General features: G+C 36.8%; 1 protein-coding gene across 1 annotated transcript in view; it reads right to left on the bottom strand.

Moving 5' to 3' along the window:
- Nucleotides 1-3,251: 3,251 nt before the first annotated feature.
- The window catches only part of GLCCI1 (glucocorticoid induced 1), a 121,398-nt gene continuing 99,916 nt past the window's right edge, over nucleotides 3,252-24,733 (bottom strand). Inside the window, exons 6-8 of the mRNA XM_024131702.3 lie at nucleotides 20,847-21,057; nucleotides 7,332-7,452; nucleotides 3,252-6,174 (exon numbers count right to left, since the gene is read on the bottom strand). Coding sequence (XP_023987470.1) covers nucleotides 5,826-6,174; nucleotides 7,332-7,452; nucleotides 20,847-21,057 — 681 coding nt within the window. The 3' untranslated portion in view covers nucleotides 3,252-5,825. The remainder of the gene's footprint in view (nucleotides 6,175-7,331; nucleotides 7,453-20,846; nucleotides 21,058-24,733) is intronic.

Raw genomic sequence — 24,733 nt, 5'->3', positions numbered from 1 at the left:
TATATATATATATATATATATATATAGTTGATTTACAATATATAAATTTCTGGTGTACAGCAAAGTGATATATATATATGTATATCAGATTCTTTCCCACTATAGTTTATTACAAGATATTGAATATAGTTCCCTGTGCTATACAGTAGGACCTTGTTGTTTATCTATTTTCTATATGTGTGTATCTATTAATCTCAAACTCCCAATTTATCCCTCCTTCCTCTTTCCCCTTTGGTAATCATAAGTTTGTTTTCTATGTCTGTGAGTCTGTTTCTGTTTTGTAAATAAGTTCATTTGTATCATTTTTTTAGATTCCACATATGATATCCTATGATATTTGTCTTTCTCTGACCTCATTTAGTATGATAATCTCTAGGTCCATCCATGTTGCTGCACATGGCATTATTTCATTCTTTTCAATGGCTAATACATATACATACAGTAGATATATACATACACACACCACATCTTTATCCATTCATCTGTTGATGGACACTTAGGTTACTTTCATGTCTTGGCTATTGTAAATTGTGCTGCTATGAACACTGGGATGCATGTATCTCTTCAAATTAAGAGTTTTTGTCTTTTCTGGATATATACCCAGGAGTGGGATTGCTGCATCATACGGTAGCTCTATTTTTAGTTTTTTAAGGAACCTCCATACTATTCTCCATAGTGGCTGCACTAATTTACATTCCCACCAACAGTGTGGGAGGGTTCCCTTTTCTCCATGCCCTCTCCAGCATTTAGTATTTGTAGACTTTTTGATGATGGCCATTCTGACTGGTGTGAGGTGATACATCATTGTAGTTTTGATTTGCATTTCTCTAATAATTAGCCATGTCGAATATCTTTTCATATGCCCGTTGGCCATCTGTTTGTCTTCTTTGGAGAAATGTCTAGGTCTTCTGCCCATTTTTTGATTGGGTTGTTTTTCTGTTATTGAGCTGTATGAGCATTTGTATATTTTGGAAATTAAGCCCTTGTTGGTCTCATCGTTTGCAAATGTTTTCTCCCATTCCGTAGGCTGTCTTTTCATTTTGTTTTGTTTATTCTGTGCAAAAGCTTATAAGTTTTAAGTCCCATTTGTTTATTTTTGCTTTTATTTCTATTTCCTTGGGAGACTGACCTAAGAAAACATTGCTATGACTTATGTCAGAGAATGTTTTGCTTACCTTCTCTTCTAGGAGTTTATGATGTCATGTCTTATATTTTAAGTTTTTAAGCCAGTTTGAGTTTACTTTTGTGTATGGTATGAGGGAATATTCTAACTTCATTGATTTACATGTGGCTGTCCAGGTTTACCAACACACCACTTGCTGAAGAGACTAGCCATATTTTTAAAACCACCACATTTATGACACGAGTTACCTAATCTAGTTTAGTCTTTAGTCTATGTCAGAGGTCAGTAAGTGTTTTCTGTAAAGGACCAGATGGTAAATATTTTAGGCATTGTGGGCCAGACTGTCTCTGTGGTAACTACTTAATTCTGCCATTGTACAGCAAAATAGCCATAGGCAGTACATAAGCAAATGAGCATGGCTTTGTTCCAGCAACATTTATAAAAATAGGCATTGGGGTGGATTTGGCCCATGGGCTGTAGTTGGTTGATCCCTGGTCTACAGCTATAGAGCTTATTGGAAGTCCAGCAAACTTATTTTGTTTTCTTGCCATTAGAATCCTATTTCAAAAGAAATTTCATCCACATGGCATGGCTGTCTAATCTGCCACCATCGTGTCTCTGCAGCTTGATATTTAGTGGTGAGATAATAGGAAGACAGAAAGGCAACTCTGATTTAGGTGGAGAAAACTTCAGGACATAGAATTCCAGTCCTTGTCTTTTGGGAAATAGGAGGAATAGGAGTGTAAAGAAGAAGAGCTGATTTGGTGTGACAGGGACAAGAGAGTGTCTTCATTGCATTTAATCACTGCAGTTGAAATGAGGCAAGAAGTCTGAGAGATGCTTTTCAGCCAACTGGAACCGTGGGGCTAGACTATGGCATTTAGTTTTGACTCAAGGTGTGAATTACAGGATCTATCTTTACAAAGGTCCTGCAGCTCTACGGAGCCCTGAGGTCCCCAAAGGAGTGATTTTACAGGGGAAGAAAGACTTGCGAGTACCAAAGATGGGGTAGAAGATGGAAACTGCTCATAGAGAGCAGGAGGGAATTATGTCGGGGATAACTGAACTTGAGAGAGAGAGGGGACCTCACCTCACACTGTGGGGTGGGGGGTGAATATTTATTTTGCGATATTCGTAAATAAACTTTAAGTGATTATTTCTAGCTAACACAGGGTTAAACATGTAAATTCTTTTTTTTTTTTTTTTTTTTTGCAAAACATGTAAATTCTTATAACTGATTTCCCCTTCCTTGTTGCTTAGGTTTGATTTTGCACATACTGACTTGTTTCTCAGGGCCATGTAATATTAAGCTTATTATCTGATCAAGTCAAGCAGAGATGGGGCTGAGAATTCCAGTTTTCCTTCATGTTCATTTGCAATGGAGTTTTTAACTTGTATGAGGTAGATAATTTCCTGCCTAAATCATATATTGTCCTGAAGAAGATCAAACTCACTATTAAAAAGTTATATTTATTTTTTTAAGGCCCAAAACACAGCTACTAAGTCGTTATTTTTAAGTTCAATTTAAAAGTCAAATCTTATCGATCTCTTTAGTGAGATGTGCTTCGGAAATGAAGAATATTCTGCTGATAAATTATTTCTCACAGTGGTTTGTTTTTGCTTTCAAGCCACCACGTGGCCTATGATGACCCTATTTGGGTAACTGGGAAGAACATCAACACTCCTTTGTTCCGTAAAGCTTTTCTCCCTATTATCCTGAAAACATATATAAAAAGAGTGAAATTTTTTAAAATTTTGCTGCAACTTCCATTGTGGTGATTTCACTGAACTTAAAAAACTTATTTTCATAAATAATTCTTAGGCATGAAATAACAACATGGGGACAATGTTTTCTCTTTTTAAGGTGCTCACAGCTGGGAGCAGTACAAAGGCTTGGAACTTCAGACATCTAGCTTCTTACCTTGTGATGGGAAGTGTGTGAATTAAATGTCAAGAGGAAACCAGGCTGTGGCAATCTGATCCAGTCAGACTACCTACAACCCAGAGATGCAGGTCAGGAACTGAGTGAGTACTGAATACTGCCCCTTCCCTGAGCTGAATTCATCCCTGTCAGGTAAGAGGCTAAAAAGCTCAGTCTTTCTAAAAACATATGTGAACTATTCCAGTTTTACTAATAACTTTATTTAAATAAGAAGACACAGGAACTTCTATACTGAAAAAATACAAAACAAAAGCCACACATTTCCTTGTGTAAAGCCATATTGTATGGTAACTCGAATACTGTTCAGCGCAGTGGCTAGAATTAAACAGTACAACTATATACAAAATTTAAACAATTTCTGACAAATTTCTACAGCTGGATGTAGGATACATTTGAGCTCAACAACTTCTGGGAAATTTACATGGCAAAGCATAAGCTTTAACACATTTGGTTCCAAACTTTAACATATGCTAAGAACAAATGTACAACACAATTCATATTTAGTTTTCTCATGAGAAAATAAAAGCACATGTCACTATAAATATCGTACATCAGATTTCATTACCAAAAAAAGCATATTCAGTCCATCGTTCAGAAACTAATATTGATACTATTGCATCTTATTTGGACAAAAGCAGAGCATAAGATCAACACATTATGTAATGCTAAACCAGATATCAGAAGTTAATGGAGCTCATATTTATCTTACAGAACTAATATTTTCTCCCTTTAACCATAATCTACAAAATATAGTATTTTCATCAAGGCCTGAGATTATTAGGGTTAAAGGTGTCTTCTGCTGAATAGATTGTTTTAAAAGGTTCCCCTGTGAAAATGGCGAAAGTAAACTGAGTCCTTTCCCATGACAGTCTCCTACAATATAACACTGACTAATTTAAAGGAGCCAGAATGCACCTTCAGGAGAGAATATTACTGCAAACTTTGGTGGAAAGAAGATAATTGGGATCATGACAAAATAATACACAGAACACATACACACACAAACATATACACACACACATATATATATATCATTTGTTTTTTTAAAAAAAAATCAATGGTGTTGCTTTCTTCTTTATCAACTCTTCCTTCTTCAACCTCCTTAGAAAATAAAACAAAGTAAAACCCAGGAATGACTGAAAGGAACTGAAACGTTCCTGTAACTGTAAGCACCTTGTTCCCCTAATTCTTAAGAAAACTGTGCCATACACTTCAGGTGCAGATGAAACAGTTTTACTGAACTGAAAGCAATGGAATAAAAATACAGAAACTTCCCTTTGCTTTTGAATACTCTCTTTGTGCTGCAGAAAACAATGTCTGAAGTTGGGCTCTTCCACTGACCAATCAGGAATATCTAGGGCTCTCTTCACACTTAGAGAAGTTAGGTTGAGTCTGCAAGTTCAGGGCTCTTTACTTGGGTTTATGCTCTACTTCGTGCATCCAAAATGTGAACAGAACTGTTCATGGTATTATTATGAGAGGCTTGAATGAGACAGCTTCAAACTACTGCATTTGTAAGTCACCACATAACCTGCTTACTTAGGTTGAATTCTGAGACTCACATATGCTCTCTCTGTGTGAAAGCAACTCATGCACCTGAACTGCTTGAGGAAAACAATAACCAACAGTGTGTCATTTCTTAACCTGCAAATTAAAGAATTTCCAAAAGAGAAACTAAACATTAATATGCCTTTTGATAGAACAGTAGCATTTCATGACCCTGATGGCCAATATAAACAAAAAACCTCAGCCATCCCCCTGTGAAACTGCACTCGTCCTGAAATTAGACCTAGACATTCTTGTCTTTAAATTCCACACGCACAAGGTGGAATGTTTTTGTACAGCCTAGTACTGGACACTTTATTTGCAACATTGTATCAGTCATTAACTGAGCAACACCTGAACTTGTAAAAAAAAAAAAAAAAAAAAAGCCACATTTACACGTATTGAAACAGTGAACGCAACAGTCGTTTTACGTGTAACCACATGACAAAAGTGATGTCAGACACCACAGATCTGCTGGTTCTCCTCATGTTCACCCATGTCCAGGATTTCTGTTCTCCTAGGGTTGAATGCACTTCTTATTCTAAGAATGTGGAATGTAATGAGGAAAGGGAAATGCATAAAATAAGAAAAGGCAAAAGAGTGATGTTCCCTCTTTAGCTTTTTAGCTGTGAAATAGTTAATATCCCAATATGATATACATTCCAAGTTACCTGAGTTTAGACTTCAACTGAAGTACCTGAAGCTAGGCCATAGGGTGGGCACTGTGCAACTGTTGTGGCCATTTATTTACTTATTTTTTGCATTGTATGTATTACAGAAGTTAGAAACAAACACCTGGATCAATTGTAAACATAATTCTGAAGTACAGTATTTTTCCATAGGACAAAACACAGCAAGACATTTTCTATTTAGACAGGCAACTTTCTGATATAGAGCTTATTTATACTGAAGAGTTTGGAACAAAACACAGGACACAGTACTAATCTGTCAAACATACTATGAAATGCATAGTCTCCACTTAAAATGCTGAATGATACACACATTTTTGCAAGCATTACTGCTTTCCACAAAAACTGCTGAATAGGAGTTCCGTCCCTGCCAAGATCAGTGTTAAGAGATACTTTATGATGCTGATAAGTATTCTGTTGGTGGTGGTGGTGGTGTCAGGAAGTTTGTCACTCCATGCAGATAGATGTCTGAGATCTAGTTCCTAAATCCAGGGAACACAGGGTGGAGGCCAGCTCCCCCTCTGCTTTAGATGATCACGTAGTTCTGAGAGGCGATGTGCTCCTCACCCTGCAGTTCCTGCAGGAGCTGCTGTGGCTGCTGGGATGGCTGTTGGACAGAGGCCTCTGTGGAGCCCGTCACGCTGGTGTCATCAGAAACGGACGTAAAGGAAACCCGGGAGGAGAGCTGCTCCACGGTCAGGGTGGCCAGAGCTGAGCTCTGGCCAGAGTTAGGAGAGTTCTTGAGCATCAGGTCAGAGGCAGGTAGGAGAGGGCCTAGAAGTTTTACAGGACAGAAAGCTGATCCGGTTGGGATGAAATTAACCTTGTTTTTGTCAGGACATGAAAAGAGAGGGGCTGCGATAGGCTGGCGAGACCTAAAACCATAAAACAAAATTAGGTTTACAATCACTAAAAAGTTAGGCACTTTCTGAAGTAATTGGAGTTCTCTAAAACAGCTAAAATGTGGATGGCAGGGAATGAATTAAGTGTACACAGAGGGGTAAACATCTTCCATAGCACAAGTCAGCTGGCATACTACTGATGTACACAGCACTGAGGTGACATTTAAAACAAAAGAATTTTCAAAAGGACTGGGCAGACAGAATTTTTCAGAGATTAGTTTGCTTTCATTCATTTAGAAACATGGATTATGCGGTGTTAAAATGACCTTTTCTGTTAAGTATATTGGGAGAGGGATTACCCAATCATATATCTGGTTTTAAGCATTTCCTCCTTTTTCTGTATCTCTATACATACTTCTACTAACACAGATCAGGAAAAATAGTTTCAGTAGTTTCTTGATGAGTCAGCCCAACAGAACAGCGTCCACAAGCCCTTCCTCTCCTCCCTTGCCCGGGAACTAAGCCATCAACTCCTGCAGGACCCGTCTCTGTCCCCTTCTAGGTTACAAGAGTACGGCAGCCTCCACTAGGGCACCTGCACTGGGACAAAGGGATGAGTGAGTCCAAGAGCCACACGCTCTTTTTTTGATTTATTCTGCCAAGTATTTGCAGCATGAACCTCTTTTCCCTTTAATTTCTCCTTTATATGTACCGAACTTTCAAAAACAAACAAACAAAAATCTGTGAACAGAAAGTCTAAATTCAATGAATACACATGCTAGATGTGTCTACAGGGAAGGAGAGGGGTTAGTGAGTTCCCTCTGGCTTGTGGTATCACTATCATTAAGGCTAGCCACACATGGATATTCACTTTGCCGCTAAATGTCTTTTTCTTTTTAGCCATCTAAATTAATAGAGCTTTTGAAAGGAAAATTCTTAATGATTAAAAATAAATCTTTTAGGTAGTAAGGATGAATTTCCAAGTTTCTTTGTATTAGCATATTTCCAGCACACAGACTCTAATTCTCCTTCAATAAGATCTCTTTTGCCTATTCAACTCTCTTTTCATAATTTGCTTTTGAAACACATTATCAGCTGGATGGAGTAGTTGATTCATCTGTAATCAACTGGTCTCAGTAAAAAGCTTTACAGCTTTGCAGATCCCAGCTGACAGAAAAGACATTACTTACGCCATTTCCTCAAAGACCTTCACTCGCTCACATCCCTCTGGGGGCTCCCGTTTGAACATGTAGCTGTTGTTTGGTTTGGGAGATGAAGCATACTTGGGTAACGGTGAGCTACTCCCACTGTCTGTAAATTTAAAGCAGTTATATTAACTAGTGATTGAAAGCTCTTTTAAATTAAATTTGATTTCCAAACAAGCAGCCTTTTGCACAATTTATCCACTATTGCCCCTGTGCTTCCACCACAGAGCTTCCTTTATTGCAGAGCTGTTTCTGACATCCTTGTGTAGTACATATCTTATGAATAAAAGCTTCAATGCAATAGTAATCTTCCATACCACAGAACACAAAAAGCAGATATTTTGGTCCAGACAACTGCATTTTGAGTAAAGTAGAGCTGTAATCCTGAAAATAAATACATCATTATGTATTTCAAAAAGGTAAATAAATGGGGTAATATGTATAGCCATGCAGAATTTTAAGAGATTAAATACAGCATTCTCTATATTTTCTCACTGTTCAACCAATTTAATTGAAAATTTTAATATGTGGAATAATCTTCATTACAAAAGTTCTTAGCAGAAACGTTAGTTTTACTAAACACTGTGAATAACATGTATGCAGGGAAAAATAGGCTTATAACACAATATACTTTCCCTTGGCCCACAATGAAAAAGGTAATGTTCAGGATTTTGCCTTTAAAATGTCTATATAAAAGAACTTTTTGAGCACTCTTTGTATTTTCACTGCTGGAAGCACGAGGAATCTAAAAGCATCTCTATCTAACATGTTTTCTTCGTATTTTTGACCAAAAAGAAATGGTCTATTCATGAAAAGCCATAAAACCTATATGCAGTTTCTCCCTTTCCTACCTGGCAAAGGATTTTGGAAATTCATATCCACCAAAATATGTCATTATCTTTTTAAGATGCCAAGTTGTAAAGTCAGTAACATACCTTTATAAATACAATAGTCCTATTTAAACAAATTCTGACTTAATGCAAACCAATCCCCCATGCTAAAATACTAAGCACATGACCTATTGAGATGTAGTATTTTCGTATGTATTTTGAAAGATGGCATTAGTACCATAAATTTCAGGTGTCACAATTTTGATAAGTTGCTTCAGTTTAGGATACAGTACATGGTCCAACATTCAGAATCTGAGTAACAGGGAGGGTTTTTTTAATCATCATTAATGAAGTATAATACACGCTTAGAAAGTAGACCCTTGAGGCACACTTAGAGTGTGTTTGGTGAATGATTCAAAGAGCATCTATGTAAGTCTTGGGCATGCAGATGTGTGCTTATATTTGAATATGGCTATATCTCTGGCTGGGAAATCATTGCCTGCAAAATAACAAGGCCACATTATTGGGAAACCTAGAAAACCACATAGTTTTCTCCATCACTACTGTTACACATGTCCATACAGATTATGCATAGTCTCTTGGAAGGAATTAAGTCTTATTACGTTGGGTTTCTTCAGACTTGAGGATTTTCTTAGACTCAACATTTATCCTATATTGCTTAAACAAGTGGGAGGGAGGAGAAGGAATATTATTTTTTCTCTTAGGTAGAGGCAAAACATCATTAACCTGACTAGCATCCGAGTTTGCTGCTATTTGAGCTAGGCTAAACCAAAACGACTGGTCTACAATCAAAAACTGGTGGGAATGAGGTCTTGAGCTCGGTATAATACCAAAAATACAGGTTGACCTTGCTTTATTATCCAAGCAACGACCAGCCATGCCAAGGACATACATGAAAAAGTAGCTATGGTGTGTAGTGCCTCCATGAAGAGGACTGGTGGTAACAACACAGCCCTACTGCACGCAGGATGGGCCTAAAACCATGGGCTCGATGCCTTTAACAAGCCTTTTCTGCCATCAGCAGGGGTGTGACCATGTCAGTAGTTAAGAATCCACCCTATTATCATGTAAGAAAAGTCATCTTGGCCACTCTTACAGTCTCCTGTGTTCTATTTCTTATTATATCATCAGACCTACCACATGATTTCTCTCATAACATTACTGATGGTTTCAAGGGACCTTCCCAGAATTGAAAGCTAGATGTGAGTTGGATAATCTGCAAAACTGTCTTCCTATAAACAATGAATTAAATATTAAATGGGTTTTCTCCTTGAAATTTTTCTAATTTCCGAGGCTTATATTTTTACAGCGTTTACCCACTTAAACATTCTTTTATTGGGGCGGGGAGGAGGGTGACAAATGTTTAAACAAACAAACACAATATATTGCTATCCCAGAAAGACAGTATTCAGTGCTATTATACTGCCTTGACTTTTCAATAAAAACTTTGTTGAGAATATATATATACATATATGTGTGTGTGTGTGTGTGTGTGTGTATATATATATATATATATATATATATATATTACATTTAATGTTTGGTGGTCTGGAAAGACAAAGCTTGAAAGAAAAAAATTTGGAGCCGTAAACAGATTTCTTAAATCTGGGGGTTTTTCCTCAGGTAAATATGCAATCTGATAGAGTGCAAAGAGGAACAGGGAATGGAGACAACTTTCTGGGGTTTTAGCTCTGTCACTAGGTGTATAGTTGTATAACCTTCAACACAGCTGCCTCTCTAAGTTTCTATGTAACTAAAGGAATTGCCATTCCTAACTCTGAAATTCTGTGATTTTTAAAAAAGGTTCTAACATACAAAAAAGGAACAGTGTACCAAAATATTTTTCTTTGCTTTACAAATGGCATGCTTTAAAAACAACTCCCATGAACAAACTATTCTACCCATTCCTAGCTTGGTGGTCTAACTCCTGCATTTAGAACTCTGTGTTGAGTTTCATAACCACATTTCATTAACAGAACATTATAAATGTGAGGTAAGCATGCTTGCTCAGGAGATTCAGGATGAAGTCTCATGGTAATCTTAATTTAATCCCTTCTGTTCACAAGCATGATACATTTTCTCATTCTGTTATCCCACAATAGGATAATAACTAGACATGTAACTGAGATTAAGTTAAATGTTACTTTATGTTCTTATAACCTCATAATCAATGAAATTAGATGTGATGAATATAATTATTTACATATCTGTCTGCATTCATAATAGTTTCATCTATATTTATAACAGAATCACCCAGATCTCAAAATTAAGAGTATGGAAACATTTTATTGACTATTTTATTATAAAAGATTATACTTATGCATGTGTACCATATTTACGATTAAAATATAAGTAGTTTGACAAACATTTTAAAACACATCGTAATGAACTAAAGCTTGGAAAAGTTAGAGATATTACTGAAGTCTGAAATTCCATATAGAAACAAGATTCATTAAACTATGTGTACTTTTATAGTTTTAGAGTTTTCTGAATTTCTCCTTATAAATGGCCTCCATTACTTCTGGTATGTTAAGTTGTATGGCCAATAATTCTAGTATAAAAAAAATCATATATATTAAGTTGCTTCATTTATGTAGGAAGGTATGTAAAATCTCTGCCATGGTTCTTTTCTAGCCCTAAGTCTTTATACGTGCTTTATCTCCTACTATCAGATTACTTTATCAAATTAAGTAAAATTAATTCTAAAATAAGCAATATAATTACAAGGCGGTGGTTCTTAACCCTGGTTTCACATTAGACTCATCAAAGATGTTTTAACAATACTATTAAATGCCAATGTTGAAACCTCACCCCTCAAGAGGTTCTGATTTAATTAGTCTGGGGCCCATTCCCAGGCATGTGCTGGCTGTTTTTTCTGGTAAAGCTCCCAAATGCTTTTGAAGTACAGCCAAATTTGATAACCAATCATGAAAACGTTAAAACACTGGTATGGAGTCAAGCCACCTGACTTCTATCTAGGCCTAACTGCATGGCCTAGGAAAAGTGTGATCCCCTTGTGTTTTGATCTATAAAACGGAAATAACTACTGATATGATGGCTGTGAAAAATGTGTACCTGAAACAGAATAAGCTCTCAATAAATACTGCTACAATAGTAGAAAGAACACATCATTCCTAATTCACAAATTAACAAAGGTGAACCATTCAGAAATTAAGTGCCTATTCCACTTTCTTGGTAGAAGAGAGTAACAGAAATGTCATTTTTAATAGGTCTGCACACTAACTTTATTAAGGTATATAAAGGTAAGATTTTGTGTCTGGTGGGGAAGCCAAGTAACATTTGGAGTACCAGATTCTCCAGTTTATGACTGCCTAGTAGGAACTCTGCCAGTTCATGATGGCATCCTTTAGCATATGGAGATCTATCATTCCGAAATTTTAAAACTAATGCCTGACGTCTACAGATTCTATAGATTCCTCTACATAGAAAATATTTTTTATTACATGTGTAGCAAGAGCCAGTAGAATGTAATTATTATTCTGTCTTTTAAAGCTAGAATAACAGGCTGAGAAAACGAGCATAGAGTTCAACCAACACTAAACTTAGTGACAAAGTTAGCCAATTTAGAATAAGATTATAAATATGATGAACTAAATAGGATCTAAACAGAATTGCTATTCTAGTATTAAAATTACTTCTTTTCCAGAAAATGTGGTATGTATACACAATGGAATACTACTCAGCCATAAAAAAAGAACGAAATTTTGCTATTTGCAGCAACATGGATGGACTAGGAGGGCATTATGCTAAGTGAAATAAGTCAGACAGAGAAAGACAAATACTGTAGGATATCACTTACATGTGGAATTTTAAAAATACAACAAACTACTGAATGTAACAAAAAAGCAGATTCACAGATACAGAGAACAGACTAGTGGTTACCAGTGGAGAGGGAAGTGGGTAGGGGCAGTACAGAGGTAGGGAAATAAGAGGTACAAACTATTAGATATAAGCTACAAGGATATACTGTACAACAGGGGGAATATAGTCAATATTTTATAATAACTATAAATGGAGTATAACCTTTAATAATTGTGAATCACTAGATTGTACTCCTGTAACTTATATAATAGTGCACAGTAACTATGCTTCAATTTAAAAAATTACTTTTTTTGCATCAGGAAATGAAATTATCAGCTGTAGTGTAATTTGATGGTCTAATGAAATCAGGAGAAACAACTGTATAGCGTTTCTTGACAAACTTTTGGAACCAGTTGGCATTACTGATTGTATTGAAAACCTGCATTTTCAGTGAAAAAAAAAAAACTGGAAGAGTAAGGAGAACATTTGACTTTTACAAATAGTCTCTAATGTTTCTCTACAATTTCAAAGTCAACCTTTTATGAGAAGGTTACAAAATTTTAATAAAACAACGCATCAGCTATAGCTAAGATCTCCCTTACATCAGCATTCAGCAAAGGGAAAGGAGAGAAAATGTAACATAATCCTTGTTACTTATATTTTTGAACTTTGTCTCAAATAAGACTGTGGGGGCTTCCCTGGTGGCGCAGTGGTCGAGAGTCCGCCTGCCGATGCAGGGGACGCGGGTTCGTGCCCCGGTCCGGGAGGATCCCACATGCCGCGGAGCGACTGGGCCCGTGAGCCATGGCCGCTGAGCCTGCGCGTCCGGAGCCTGTGCTCCGCAACGGGAGAGGCCACGACAGTGAGAGGCCCGCGTACCGCAAAAAAAAAAAAAAAAGAAAGAAATAAGACTGTGTTTTGAATTAATGGGACTTAACTTACATTCCAAATGTTAGGCCCATTAATTAAATATTTGTCATATGTGGAAGGTGCTTTATATTTTAATCATTTATTCCATATTCACTGAATTGATATTAATTTACAAATTAAGCAAACAAATCATAGTTGCGCCTTTGTTTTTGTGTACTCACAATAAGTACAGTGCTTCTTCTGCAAACATAATCCCGATATGCAGAACAACACTGCTTATTACTGTCTCCAAATCTGACTTGGCATCGTTGATATGCTAACTACTCACTCAGAATCTTACATGAATGTGAACAAATCACTCTGAATCTGACTATCCGACGTGGCAGTTAAAAAATAATAGCAAATCACTCTGTTGAAGACAGTCTGCAAACCAATTTATAGACTAAAATCTTGTCTCTTATAAATCATAATGGTAAAACTAAACTGAAAATAAATTTCAGATTACCCAGAATATTTTATATCTTGAAAAGTAATGTAATTAAGGTTCTTGGCAAAATCAAAATCAGTATGATGCAATCTTAGTTTTTTTATATTCTTGAGGTTTTTAAATGAAAAAATTTCTAGGGACATCAGTTTTCAAAACACTGAAACACACTGTTCATATTAAAGTGCTCCTAAAGTATCCTACAGGGGGAAAAAATGAAAACTTCTAATAAAATTTCAATATAATTTTAAATGTACACTTATATATATTTACCGAGCACTTAATTATGTACAAAACAGAAGACAAAACAAAATGCTATGTATCAGGTAAAACTCAGTATTTCTCTTTTTTTTTTTCTTTTTTTCCCAATTCTTGCTAAAGGGAAATGGTATTATAACATCTTTTCGGCAGATAACCAAATGGAATCTTAAACTTATATAAGTCATCTTAAAGCCTGTTCCTTCTCTGACATTCACTGCCTTATTAATAGTGGTAATCATTTTCTTATGTCCCAAGCCAGAACTTTGTTAGAACTTTGCCTTTATCCTCATTTTTCTAATCCCTCACCTTGTACATCTAATCAACCACCAAATGCTGCTGATTCTTCTTCAGTCTATTTCCTCCAATTCCTTTGCCCTACACCTGTGGTCTCCCAATTAAGGTGCACTAAACAATCTGCTGATATGCAGGAAGAAAACAGAACATTTATACATATTTACTTTTTATCTCTAAAAATAAGAAACTAAGCTTTACCAGCAAATATTTCGTATATGGATTGAATTACGTACTTACATAACTTAGAAATATATAAATTTACATTACGGGTACAAATTAAAAATTGCTGAAAAAGCTATGTAATAACTCAAGTTCGGAGAGACGGGACTAGGCTATTAAAATAGCATCTTCCCCTCTTGCTGTCTCTCTCCACTTCTGTAGCTTTATCCTTAAAGTTGGTCATGTCCTTTAGCACAGCGGTCCCCAATCTTTTTGGCACCAGGGGCTGGTTTCACGGAAGACAGTTTTTCCACGGGGGTGGGGAGCGGCGAGGGGTGTGAAGGCTCAGGTGGCAATGCGAGTGACGGGGAGCGGCAGATGAAGCTTTGTTTGTTCGCTCGCCCGCTGCTCACTGCCGCCTGTGCCACCGGGTTCCTAACAGGCTGCGGACCCCTACGGGTCCACAGCCCGGGGGTTGGGGACCCCTGCTTTAGATAACAAAAGATCTTTGCTTGGTTCTTCATTTCTTTCAGCAAGGCTACAAGGCCCTTATGAAATAGTGGCCTTTCTACCTACCTCTCCACTCTCACTGCTTTCTCCTACCTACCATTTACCCCTATGCTCTAGCGACACAATTTTTTTTTTTTTTAACTGTTCTCCACACACCAGGCTCTTTCATAGCTGAATGACTGTGTAGTGGCTATTCCTCCTGCAAAGGCAGCAAGTAGTAGTATGAAGTTCCTACAGAAGATCTTTGTTGGCATCTGGACTTCACAAGATTTAGGGAAGTTAACTTCATTTCTCTAAGCCTCAGGCTCCCCATTCTTAAAATAAGGACAATGTCCCTACTCATCGGATTGTGATAATATTACAGGGGATAACAAAGGTAAAGTCACCTGGGCAAATTTAATCATCATAACAATCCTGTGAGGCAGGTGCCATCATTTTCCTTAATTTACAGGTGAGAAGCCATACAGAGAGGTCGAGTAACTTGCCCAAGGACACATAATTAGTAAGTGGCAGAGCAGAGATTCAACCTGGCTGCACCAGAGTCAGAGTTCGTTACCATGATGCTATCTGCCTCACTGTTTTGATCTATCAACTCTAGTGTCCTCATTAGACTAGATGATCAAGTTCCAATCTAACATTCCATGCTTCTCCTCAGTAGAGTCTTAGAGTTTAGGCAGCAGCTTCATTGGGTCTGCCTTCTGTTAGTCTCACAAGGAGACACAGTGCAAGGAGTGGCTTCAGTGTGTCCATATTTCTTCTCAGAGGAACATAAAAGATAACAGGGAGAAAAAAATTCAACAGATCCCCTTTCCTCTAGCCCATACCCTATTTTTTCCCCAGTCATGATCAGAGTAGAAGATGAGATGGATTTTAGCAAAGTTACTTCCCTTCCCCTAATTTCAACAGGAAATTTGAACTTTATGGCTTCTTTCTCACCGAAGGCCTATGATCACTAAGTTAGCATAATCTTAGAGTGGTGACTGTTTATTATCTTTTTTTGGTTGGTGGGAGCGGGGAGGATTATCATACTCTTCCTGAACATTCAAAAGCCTAACATATATAAGTTAACCAGTTAAGGAAAAAGACACTAATGTTTTCAACAAAGCTATAAAAATATATTCTTAAAAAAATGGACATACCATGAAGAAGGAATACTCAAAAAATCTCGACTAAGCAATACTCCATGCTAATGCTAGGCGCCACTCTAGTTGCTGAGGATAAAGTAATGAGCAAAATAAAGTTACCTGCTCTTGATGGAGCTTATAGTCTAGTAAATAGATAATAGAAGATTAAGTGAAATTATATATGTAGACATATTAATAAATTTTGGTTTGCTTTTGTTTTAGACTCTTGGGTTGTAACTGCTAGAACTGAGTTGTACACTTACTAATAATTTTGAATTAAGAATAGTATCTCATCCATAGAGAGCTAGCACAGCAACTGCTATTAGTAAAATTGTAGACATTTTCCAAAAGAGGGGGAAAAGGCATTTACTGGATGCTTCTTATATGCATCAGATAATGGGGGTATATGTAATTTTAGATGTACTCTTGAAAAAGCAAAACAGGGAAGATGACCTTAGGGATGTAATTCTAGAAAAGTGCACTTTTTAACCTATGGAATAACTCCTTTGTTGGAATAAAATTTCTACACTCTTTGTAATTTTACCAGCCAGAGGTTCTTCTAGGATAATAAGCATCCTAGAATTATGTGGGGAGAATCTTTTGATTGAGAAACAGATTCAGGCTCAAAAGCAGCAATTTGCAAGGTGTGGTAGCTAAAAGAAGTATATCCAACATATCTATTTTCACAATATAAACCACAAAAAGAAAAGTACCACAAAATCTTGGCTGATTAGGATATCTAGAAGGTGGAGAGTTAAAGTATGGTAAGGGCAAAGGTCAAAGAATGTTAAGAAATAGAGCCCTAAAGATGAAGGCAAATAGAGTTTAAAATGTATACAGAAAGGAATAAGATATCAAAAAAAGTCTCCGTTAAAAGTCTGCCTGGGGTCAGCCCTAGACCCTGGAAAGATAATACTTTTTTTTCCTTCCTGCAACTATGGGCTGCTCAGTCCTAATACCCAAAGTTTAGAAATATTAATATTTATAAGTTAAATCATAGTATGAGTTAAACAGGCTTATATGCATTGTGCCCTGGAAACTCCATCTACATGATATACACTGTTCCTGTGGGAAAACATAGTTTAAGTTCCAAGTAATCAATTTATGGACTCTTGGAATACAACTCTTGGTAGTTGACCTGAGTAGAATGGTTCAGTTGACGTCACGTTAGAATAATCAACGTTTCCACAATATCTTGCAGAACTGCAGAATTTTATAACAACCTGCCTAAGTGAATTGTGCCAAAGATCAACTATAAGTGGCAGACTGAAGTCTAGATTTTGTGCCTTGCTACCTTATTAAGGAAAGCTGGCAGAGCTGCTAAAAGAACTAATATTTGACACTGCCATTTACATTATATAAATGACTGTTTTTCTCCCTTGCATTTTGGGCATGATAATGTAGAAGAATTTAGGCTAACTCTTAGGATATATTCTGAAGATGTCAAGATAATAAGAGCTCTTATTCTGGATCTCTGAATTCTCCACACAGGTCATAATGTGGGAACTGTGGCTGTGATTAGGTTAGTAAGCCTAGCAACTTTACACATGTTACCAGGCTGCCTTCAGTCTTTAGGTCACTGGAAAAATCTGTCAAAAAACCACCAAACCCGAAAAACTAAAACCTGAAAACACTCTCTTAAAGGCTGGACTTTTCTCAATAATGAGAGTGTTTTTGTCCTGGCACTGCAATTGAAACAGCCAAAGAACCACTATGCTAATCAACTAAAATTATTCTATAGGTCTCAAATTATATATGTGTCATGGAGAAAAACAGATGTTAGGAATAAGCAGAAATAATAAAGTCAGGAAAAGGATAAGGATATAACAGATGAGTAATAGAAAAATAATCAGCTAACTAGCACATCTCTCATTAGAGCTATATACTCACGATGCCTATCCCTTGCCCCACCTGTGCATGCCAATCCAGGCACCTAAGGATGTCTAAACTAGCTAGTCTACAACAGCAACTACAGAATAGGTAGGTACTCCAAATCAATTCTAGTTGACTACAAAATTACAGTATCAATTCTGTTTTCAGAGTTAATGATGCACACCTATTAGAAATCTATAGCTTCTTTTTTTTCCTCTTTACTGGAAATAAATGTAAAGAAACAAAAGACCAATTTAACCTTCACTGTGGAAAAATGCAAATTGTAAGCTAGAATTAGTATTTTAAAAAAATTTGGACTGTCCATTCTGAAGAATTGAGTCAGAGATTATTCTATAGTTTGAATGATTTAAATATGTAAGTTTCAGAAATTGCAAAACTGACAACTCCCTCTCCTTTGTACCTTTAGTTTTCTGAACATACTTGTATAATAGTGTATTACTTGTTAACATTACTATTACTCCCTATTAGACTACAGATTCCCTAAAAACAGATACACATCTTACTCTTCGGTATTTCTCCACTCTCCAGTAGAGTGCCTGACACATACAGTAGATGTTCAACAAATGTGTCTTGAATAAACCAGCAGCATAAACTCAGTTGAAATACATAAATCTCCACTCCCAATCCTAAAATACATGTATGTGTATGTATACATACACATATACATACATACATAAAAGAGATAGAGACTATTTTAATTTTCTCTTCACAAAGAAAGTAGCTGATTTTAGAACTAGAAAATGTACACTGTAATAGGTCATACATTTTTTCCAGAGAACGGTAACATAAACTTGATCTTAATCACAAAGTAATGCCTCAAAGCTAAATATGGTAGATATATTAAGAAACTTATGTGATGAGGTCTTAATTCCCAAACTGAGGTAGTTTTGTAGAAAACAGAAAAGTGTCTTAAATGATTCTGTAGTCTTCTTAGTTTCTAAAGAAATTTTTTAAAAAATCACTATTAGTCACACCAAACACCATTTATTGAGTGTTTACTACATACCAAGAGTTGTGCTAAGCACTTTGTCCCAATATCTCATTTAACCCCAATAATGGTATGAGGTATGAAAACAAGTATTATCACCTTGTTTTACTAAGAAAAAAATTTGTTTTAAGTATTAGGGGAAAAACTGTTGGCCTTAGAGATGATGTGGACCAACGCTCTCATTTTACATTAAACAAACAAGAGGAAGAGAAGAAAGATAAGACACTTGTGTTATGCAGGCAGATATCTGGTATAAAAGAATAAAAGGGCATAGAGAAAAACATACAACCAGAAGCAGTCTTAGGAAAAAGTCTAACTTCTCTAAGAAACGTCCAGAATTCAGAATATTGTACTATCTCGAAGAGATACCTGCACTCCCATGTTCATTGCAGTATTATTCACAATAGCCAAAACATGGGAACAACCTAAGTGTCCATGGACAGATGAATAGATAAAGAGAATGTGGTTCTAACTGGTTGTGAGATTGCCTCATAAAATACTATCCACAGTATTAAACTTAGAAGAAAACAAAACTTCTGAATTAACTGCCTAGCCTTATTATCACTGTTATTTTTACTTTTAATTTTAACCCAACTGTAAGTGCTAATAAGTAGCAAAAGTGGTCTGCACTTATCTTTTCTAGTGGTATAATAAAAAAAAATACGGGTTTTAAAAGATCTGTTTCACCATATACCACCTCTGCAGCCTACAATAAATTATGATTATTTATGATTAGTTAACATTTCCATTTACCTTCAAAACAAATACTCCTACTAGAAGCAAGGTGTTTTCTTGTTTGTTTTACTATGAAACATCCGTACTAAAAATGTGAGGAAGTGACTGAAGTGTTTGCTGTCGTAGGATGCCTCAGTGAAATGAAAGTTTCCTAGTCTGCATTCTACAAAATCGACATTCCACTTGAAGCAGAGAGATGCCTAACTAAGGTACTGCTTTCAGTACATCCTTAATGGAGGAAGAGAGTTCACAAGGCTTCCAATAAGGAAAAGGTGAAAGGGGGAGAACTGTTGAGATCCACCCACAGAAATAAGAGCAGAGGACAAAGTCCAAAGTAGCTTCCATCTAACATCTCAGCAGAGAGTTAGGTGTAATGATGACTGAAAGAAGCCAGACTAAAAGAATACACACTGCATCAATCCATTTCTATGAAATCCAGTAACAGGGAAAAATTAGACTATGATGATGGAAGTCAACAGTGGTTACTTCTAGGTGGAGAGGAGAAGGATACTGTCTGCGAAGGGGGCTAGGGATCCTTCTGGGATGCGAAAAGTGTTCTGTATCTTGATCCAGGTAGTGGTTTCATGAGTGCATACGTGTGTAAAAATTCAGGGGGCTTAGCACTTAATATTTGGGCACTTTAAATGTATTAATACCTCAAAACAAAACAAATTGAGGGGGATGGGGGTCAAGTCAGGACAAGGCCCATAAAAAAATCCTGTAAGATTCTATAAACTTTAATTTTTTCATGTTGCCTATGATCTTCTTGTGGTGAAAAGCAATAAATGTGTTACAAAGGAAGTTCAGTGTTTCTTTGTAAGTAGCTAGGAAGGTGGAAGCTGGGCAGTCTTCGGTACCTTCGGTGTCTGAGTCTGAGGGGGCTAGAAACTGAAAGAAGAGAGTGAACAGTGGTAGCCAAGTGCCTGACACGAAGACAGGAGGACATGGGCAGACAGGGGTTGACAGGCAATAAGAAACCCCACGGGTTCTGCACTCTTATTGGTGTTAGTTAATAATGCATCTACATACCATAATATATTCCCTGATGTGCTGCAGGTACTTTTTAAACTTTATCCCACTTGGTTAAAAATATACTCATTCTTCCAACAGATTTTTTTAGAAATTATTTTCTCCCAAATTAATCTGAATACGAAATCTAACCTCAGGCACGAGGAACATAAACTTTACCATAACCATCCTTAACTCCGGACAATACCAAGGAAAAAACTGTGTGTTACATGATGTGAAGCTGTACACACTCATTTTATAGCTTTCATTAGCTGTCATAACCATGCGCTGTGCTCCTCTGACACATTTATGGAAGATGTTTGCGAAAGTCACAAAGAAGGGGGTACATGAAACCAATGAACAAACCAACCTAGATCAACCAATCCTTTACAATCCCACCATTCAATGAAAGAAAAAAGGTGATGTAATGGTCTAAGACAAAGAAAGTAGAATGACCAAGGCCTTATAACAAACCCTCTAAATGGATGATTTCATTCTCACCTTTATCACGATCATAGAGTAAATCTTCTGTTGAGCAAGGGCTACCATCCTGGGATTCCGGGGGACAGAAGGGGGAGACACAGGGGGAGTGACTGCTGCAACTACTGCTGCGCTCCTGCACAGAGGGGGTCTGCGTGTCGATGCTGCGAGTGCTGCTGCTTCGGTAGTGAGCAGGGAGGGGGGCTCTCCGACCATCCGGGATATCCAAAGGCTGGAAGGGCAACAACCATCACACCGTCAGTGACAGTTCATAACTCCATCCATATAGAAAGCACTGGTGTTTCTTTTGATTTCATTTTGCAGTATTATCACCACCACAGTTGATTCTTCAGAAAATAAAGACACCAGTCTTGTGTCTTAATTTCTGCCAGTCACTTTTAGGTCAGCACTCCCAGTAATACTCTTCAAGGACAGGGGCTTCTTTTAATACTGTATCCCTAGCACTGTGTCTGGCACACAGCAGACATTAAATAAACATTTGCTTTAAGAATTAGTCAAACCGCTCAAGAAGTCAATTTGACTTGATAATAAAAAAAGAGAAATCTCATATTCACAGGTATGGATTTCCATTTGTTCATTCTTTCTTCTTCTTATTTTTTTTTTTTACAAGCCAGGAACAGATTTTGCAGTTTACCCAAAATTTATAATAAAAGGTTTATTCTATTAGTACTCAAGGGAGGATATTAAGATAACTCAGAACATTTCTTCTAATTTGGTATCCAACTGAGTAGGACTACTAATGAATTTTGCTTAGTTCTAATGCATTGTTCTGAGTGGCAAAAATAAAAAATAGAAATGAAATTATAATCATGGAATCATATATGAATCATATATTTTTGACCCGAGAAGACCCTAGACCTCATTAGCACAATGTTTTTACCAATAAAGAACCTATAGTTTATTTTATTTTATTTTTAAATAAATTTATTTATTTTATTATTGGCAGCGTTGGGTCGTCTTTGCTGAGCGCGGGCTTTCTCTAGTTGCAGCGAGCGAGGGCTACTCTTCGTTGCAGTGGCTTCTCTTGTTGCGGAGCACAGGCTCTAGAGCGCAGACTCAGTAGTTGTGGCACATGGGCTTCGCTGATCCGCAGCATGTGGGATCTTCCCAGACCAGGGCTCGAACCCGTGTCCCCTGCATTGGCAGGCGGATTCTTAACCACTGCACCGCCAGGGAAACCCCAAGAACTTAAAGTTTAGAGCTCCTGGTGACATGGTCAATTAAATGGCATCAGAGCTTCAGCTGCAGTGGACTGTTTCTACTCTGCTTCTGCTGTAAAGATATATCTTGCTCATCAGCATGCTAACAAAGTGAGGTCAACAAATACAATTGTATATATTTACAGTATTTTTGTCATTACATAGACAAGATTGAAATGCTAGGGAAAAAGAACCAATATATTCTTAGTTTATTTACAACTTATTTTCACTGTTTACTGCTATTACTCTGAGATTTGTTGTTTCAGAGATTTTAGAAACACTGTCAGAGGGAAAATGACGTAAGATAAAATTAGGCAAGACTCAAAATATATCAATGTTTTTCTACAACAAATTAAGTGAAGGTCAAAGCCTAAAATAAAAACTTCATCTATCTATGCAGAGTTGCTAAACCAAAACTATACCATTTTCACAACCTGACAATGACCATGCTACTGTAAGGAGAGTATTCGGTTATGGAATATTAGTTAATTTTGTCAACAAACAAAAAAAGTAAAATTTTCCAATTTAGGAAAGAAATATTCCCAAAGGAATATTAAGTTACTTGGTCAAACGCTAAGAAAATTATTTATTATTTAAAATTTTTCTCTTACTTAACTAAATTTAGATTTTAATTCCAATACTGCACTAAATTTTAGAATGAACAATTCTAAGAATAAATCATTGGTGCAGGTTTTGGGGGTTTTTTTTGGACAAAATTATGTGATAGGTGTGTGAGGTTTTCAGAACAACCCATAAAGAAAGATCATTTTGGAATATATATGAGGGTTTCATGACAGAGGTTTTTCTTAAAACTTAGATATTTAAGTCAAGGAAAATGCTGCTCTAATAAAATGTCAATATTGGTAATTAGTAAAAGAATAATGTATCAATTTGTAACTAAAAAAGTTTAAGAATTTGAGTTATCTTTTATTCATGTCCTATTTGATACAATCATTTTGTATTCCCATTTCTGAATCTTTAACTGGATAATATATATCAATTTCCTTAACCAACTTCTGTTTTGTTGGGGAGGGGGTTCAGAAGAATTAGAATAACAAAGCAGATTTTAGAAGTTTACACATTTACACAAAATAATGATGGGAGGGCTTCCCTGGTGACGCAGTGGTTGAGAGTCCGCCTGCCAATGCAGGGGACACGGCTTCGTGCCCCGGTCCGGGAAGATCACACATACCGCGGAGCGGCTGGGCCCGTGAGCCATGGCCGCTGAGCCTGCGCGTCCGGAGCCTGTGCTCCGCAACGGGAGAGGCCACAACATTGAGAGGCCCGCGTACAGCAAAATAAAAAAAAAAAAAAAGATGGGAAATATAAAGGCTTAGGAAGCTATTGACAGGTTCACTGATGGTGACATTTTGATTTATTAAAACTTTGAGACACACTTAATCATAAATCTAAAAATTCTTAAAATTAATATTTTAGTTATAACTGTGTAGGTTACCCCAGAGTAATTCTGAAGTGGCTACTGTGAAATTAGAATATGACTTACTTAAAAGCAGAACTATGTTATTTTTTCTTTAATTGGAGTAAAATTGCTTTACAGTGTTGTGTTTCTGCTGTACAATGAAGTGAATCAGCTATATGTATACCTATATCTCCTACCTCTTGGACCTCCCTCGCGCCCCCCTTCCCCATCCCATCCATCTAGGTCGTCACAGAGCACCGAGCTGAGCTCCCTGTGCTATACAGCAGGTTCCCACTAGCTATCTATTTTACACATGGTAGTGTATTTATGTCAAACCTAATCTCCCAATTTGTCCCACCTTCCCCTTCCCCCCGTGTTCACATGTCCATTCTCTGTATCTGTGTCTCTATTCCTACCCTACAAATAGGTTCATCTGTAACATTTTTCTAGATTACACAGATATGTCTTAATATACTATATTTGTTTCTCTCTTTCTGGCTTACTTCACTCTGTATGACAGACTCTAGGTCCATCCACATCTCTGCAAATGACCCAACTTCGTTCCTTTTTATGGCTGAGTAATATTCCATTGTATATATGTACCACATTTTTATCCATTCATCTATCATTGGACATTTAGGTTGTTTCCATGTCCTGGCTGTTGTAAATAGTGCTGCAATGAACATTGGGGTACATGTGTCCTTTTGAATTATGGTTTTCTCATGGTATATTCCCAGTAGGGGGATTGCTGGGTCATATGGTAGTTCTATTTTTAGTTTTTTAAGGAACCTTCATACTGTTCTCCCTAGTGGCTGTATCAATATACATTCCCACCAACAGTATAGGGGGGTTCACTTTTCTCCACACCCTCTCCAGCATTTACTGTTCGTAGATTTTTTGATGGCCATTCTGACCGGTGTGAGATGATACCTCACTGAAGTTTTGATTTGCATTTCTCTAATAATTAGTGATGTTGAGCATCTTTTCACATGCTTCTTAGCCATCTGTATGCCTTCTTTTGTGAAATGATTATTTAGGTCTTCTGCCCATTTTTTAATTGGGTTGTTTGTTTTTTTGATATTGAGCTCCATGAGCTGTTTGTATATTTTAGAGATTAATCCTTTGACCATTGCTTCATTCGCAAATATTTTCTCCCGTTCTGAGAGCTGTTTCTTTCTCTTGTTTATGGTTTCCTTTGCTGTGCAAAAGCTTTTAAGTTTCATTAGGTCCCATTTGTTTATTTTTGGTTTTATTTTCATTACTCTAGG

The sequence above is a fragment of the Physeter macrocephalus genome, chromosome 5, assembly GCF_002837175.3.
Source record: "Physeter macrocephalus isolate SW-GA chromosome 5, ASM283717v5, whole genome shotgun sequence".
NCBI classification, from domain to species: domain Eukaryota; kingdom Metazoa; phylum Chordata; class Mammalia; order Artiodactyla; family Physeteridae; genus Physeter; species Physeter macrocephalus.
The sequence above is the reverse complement of the archived record's forward strand: the minus strand, read 5'-3'. Positions and strand labels throughout refer to the sequence as shown.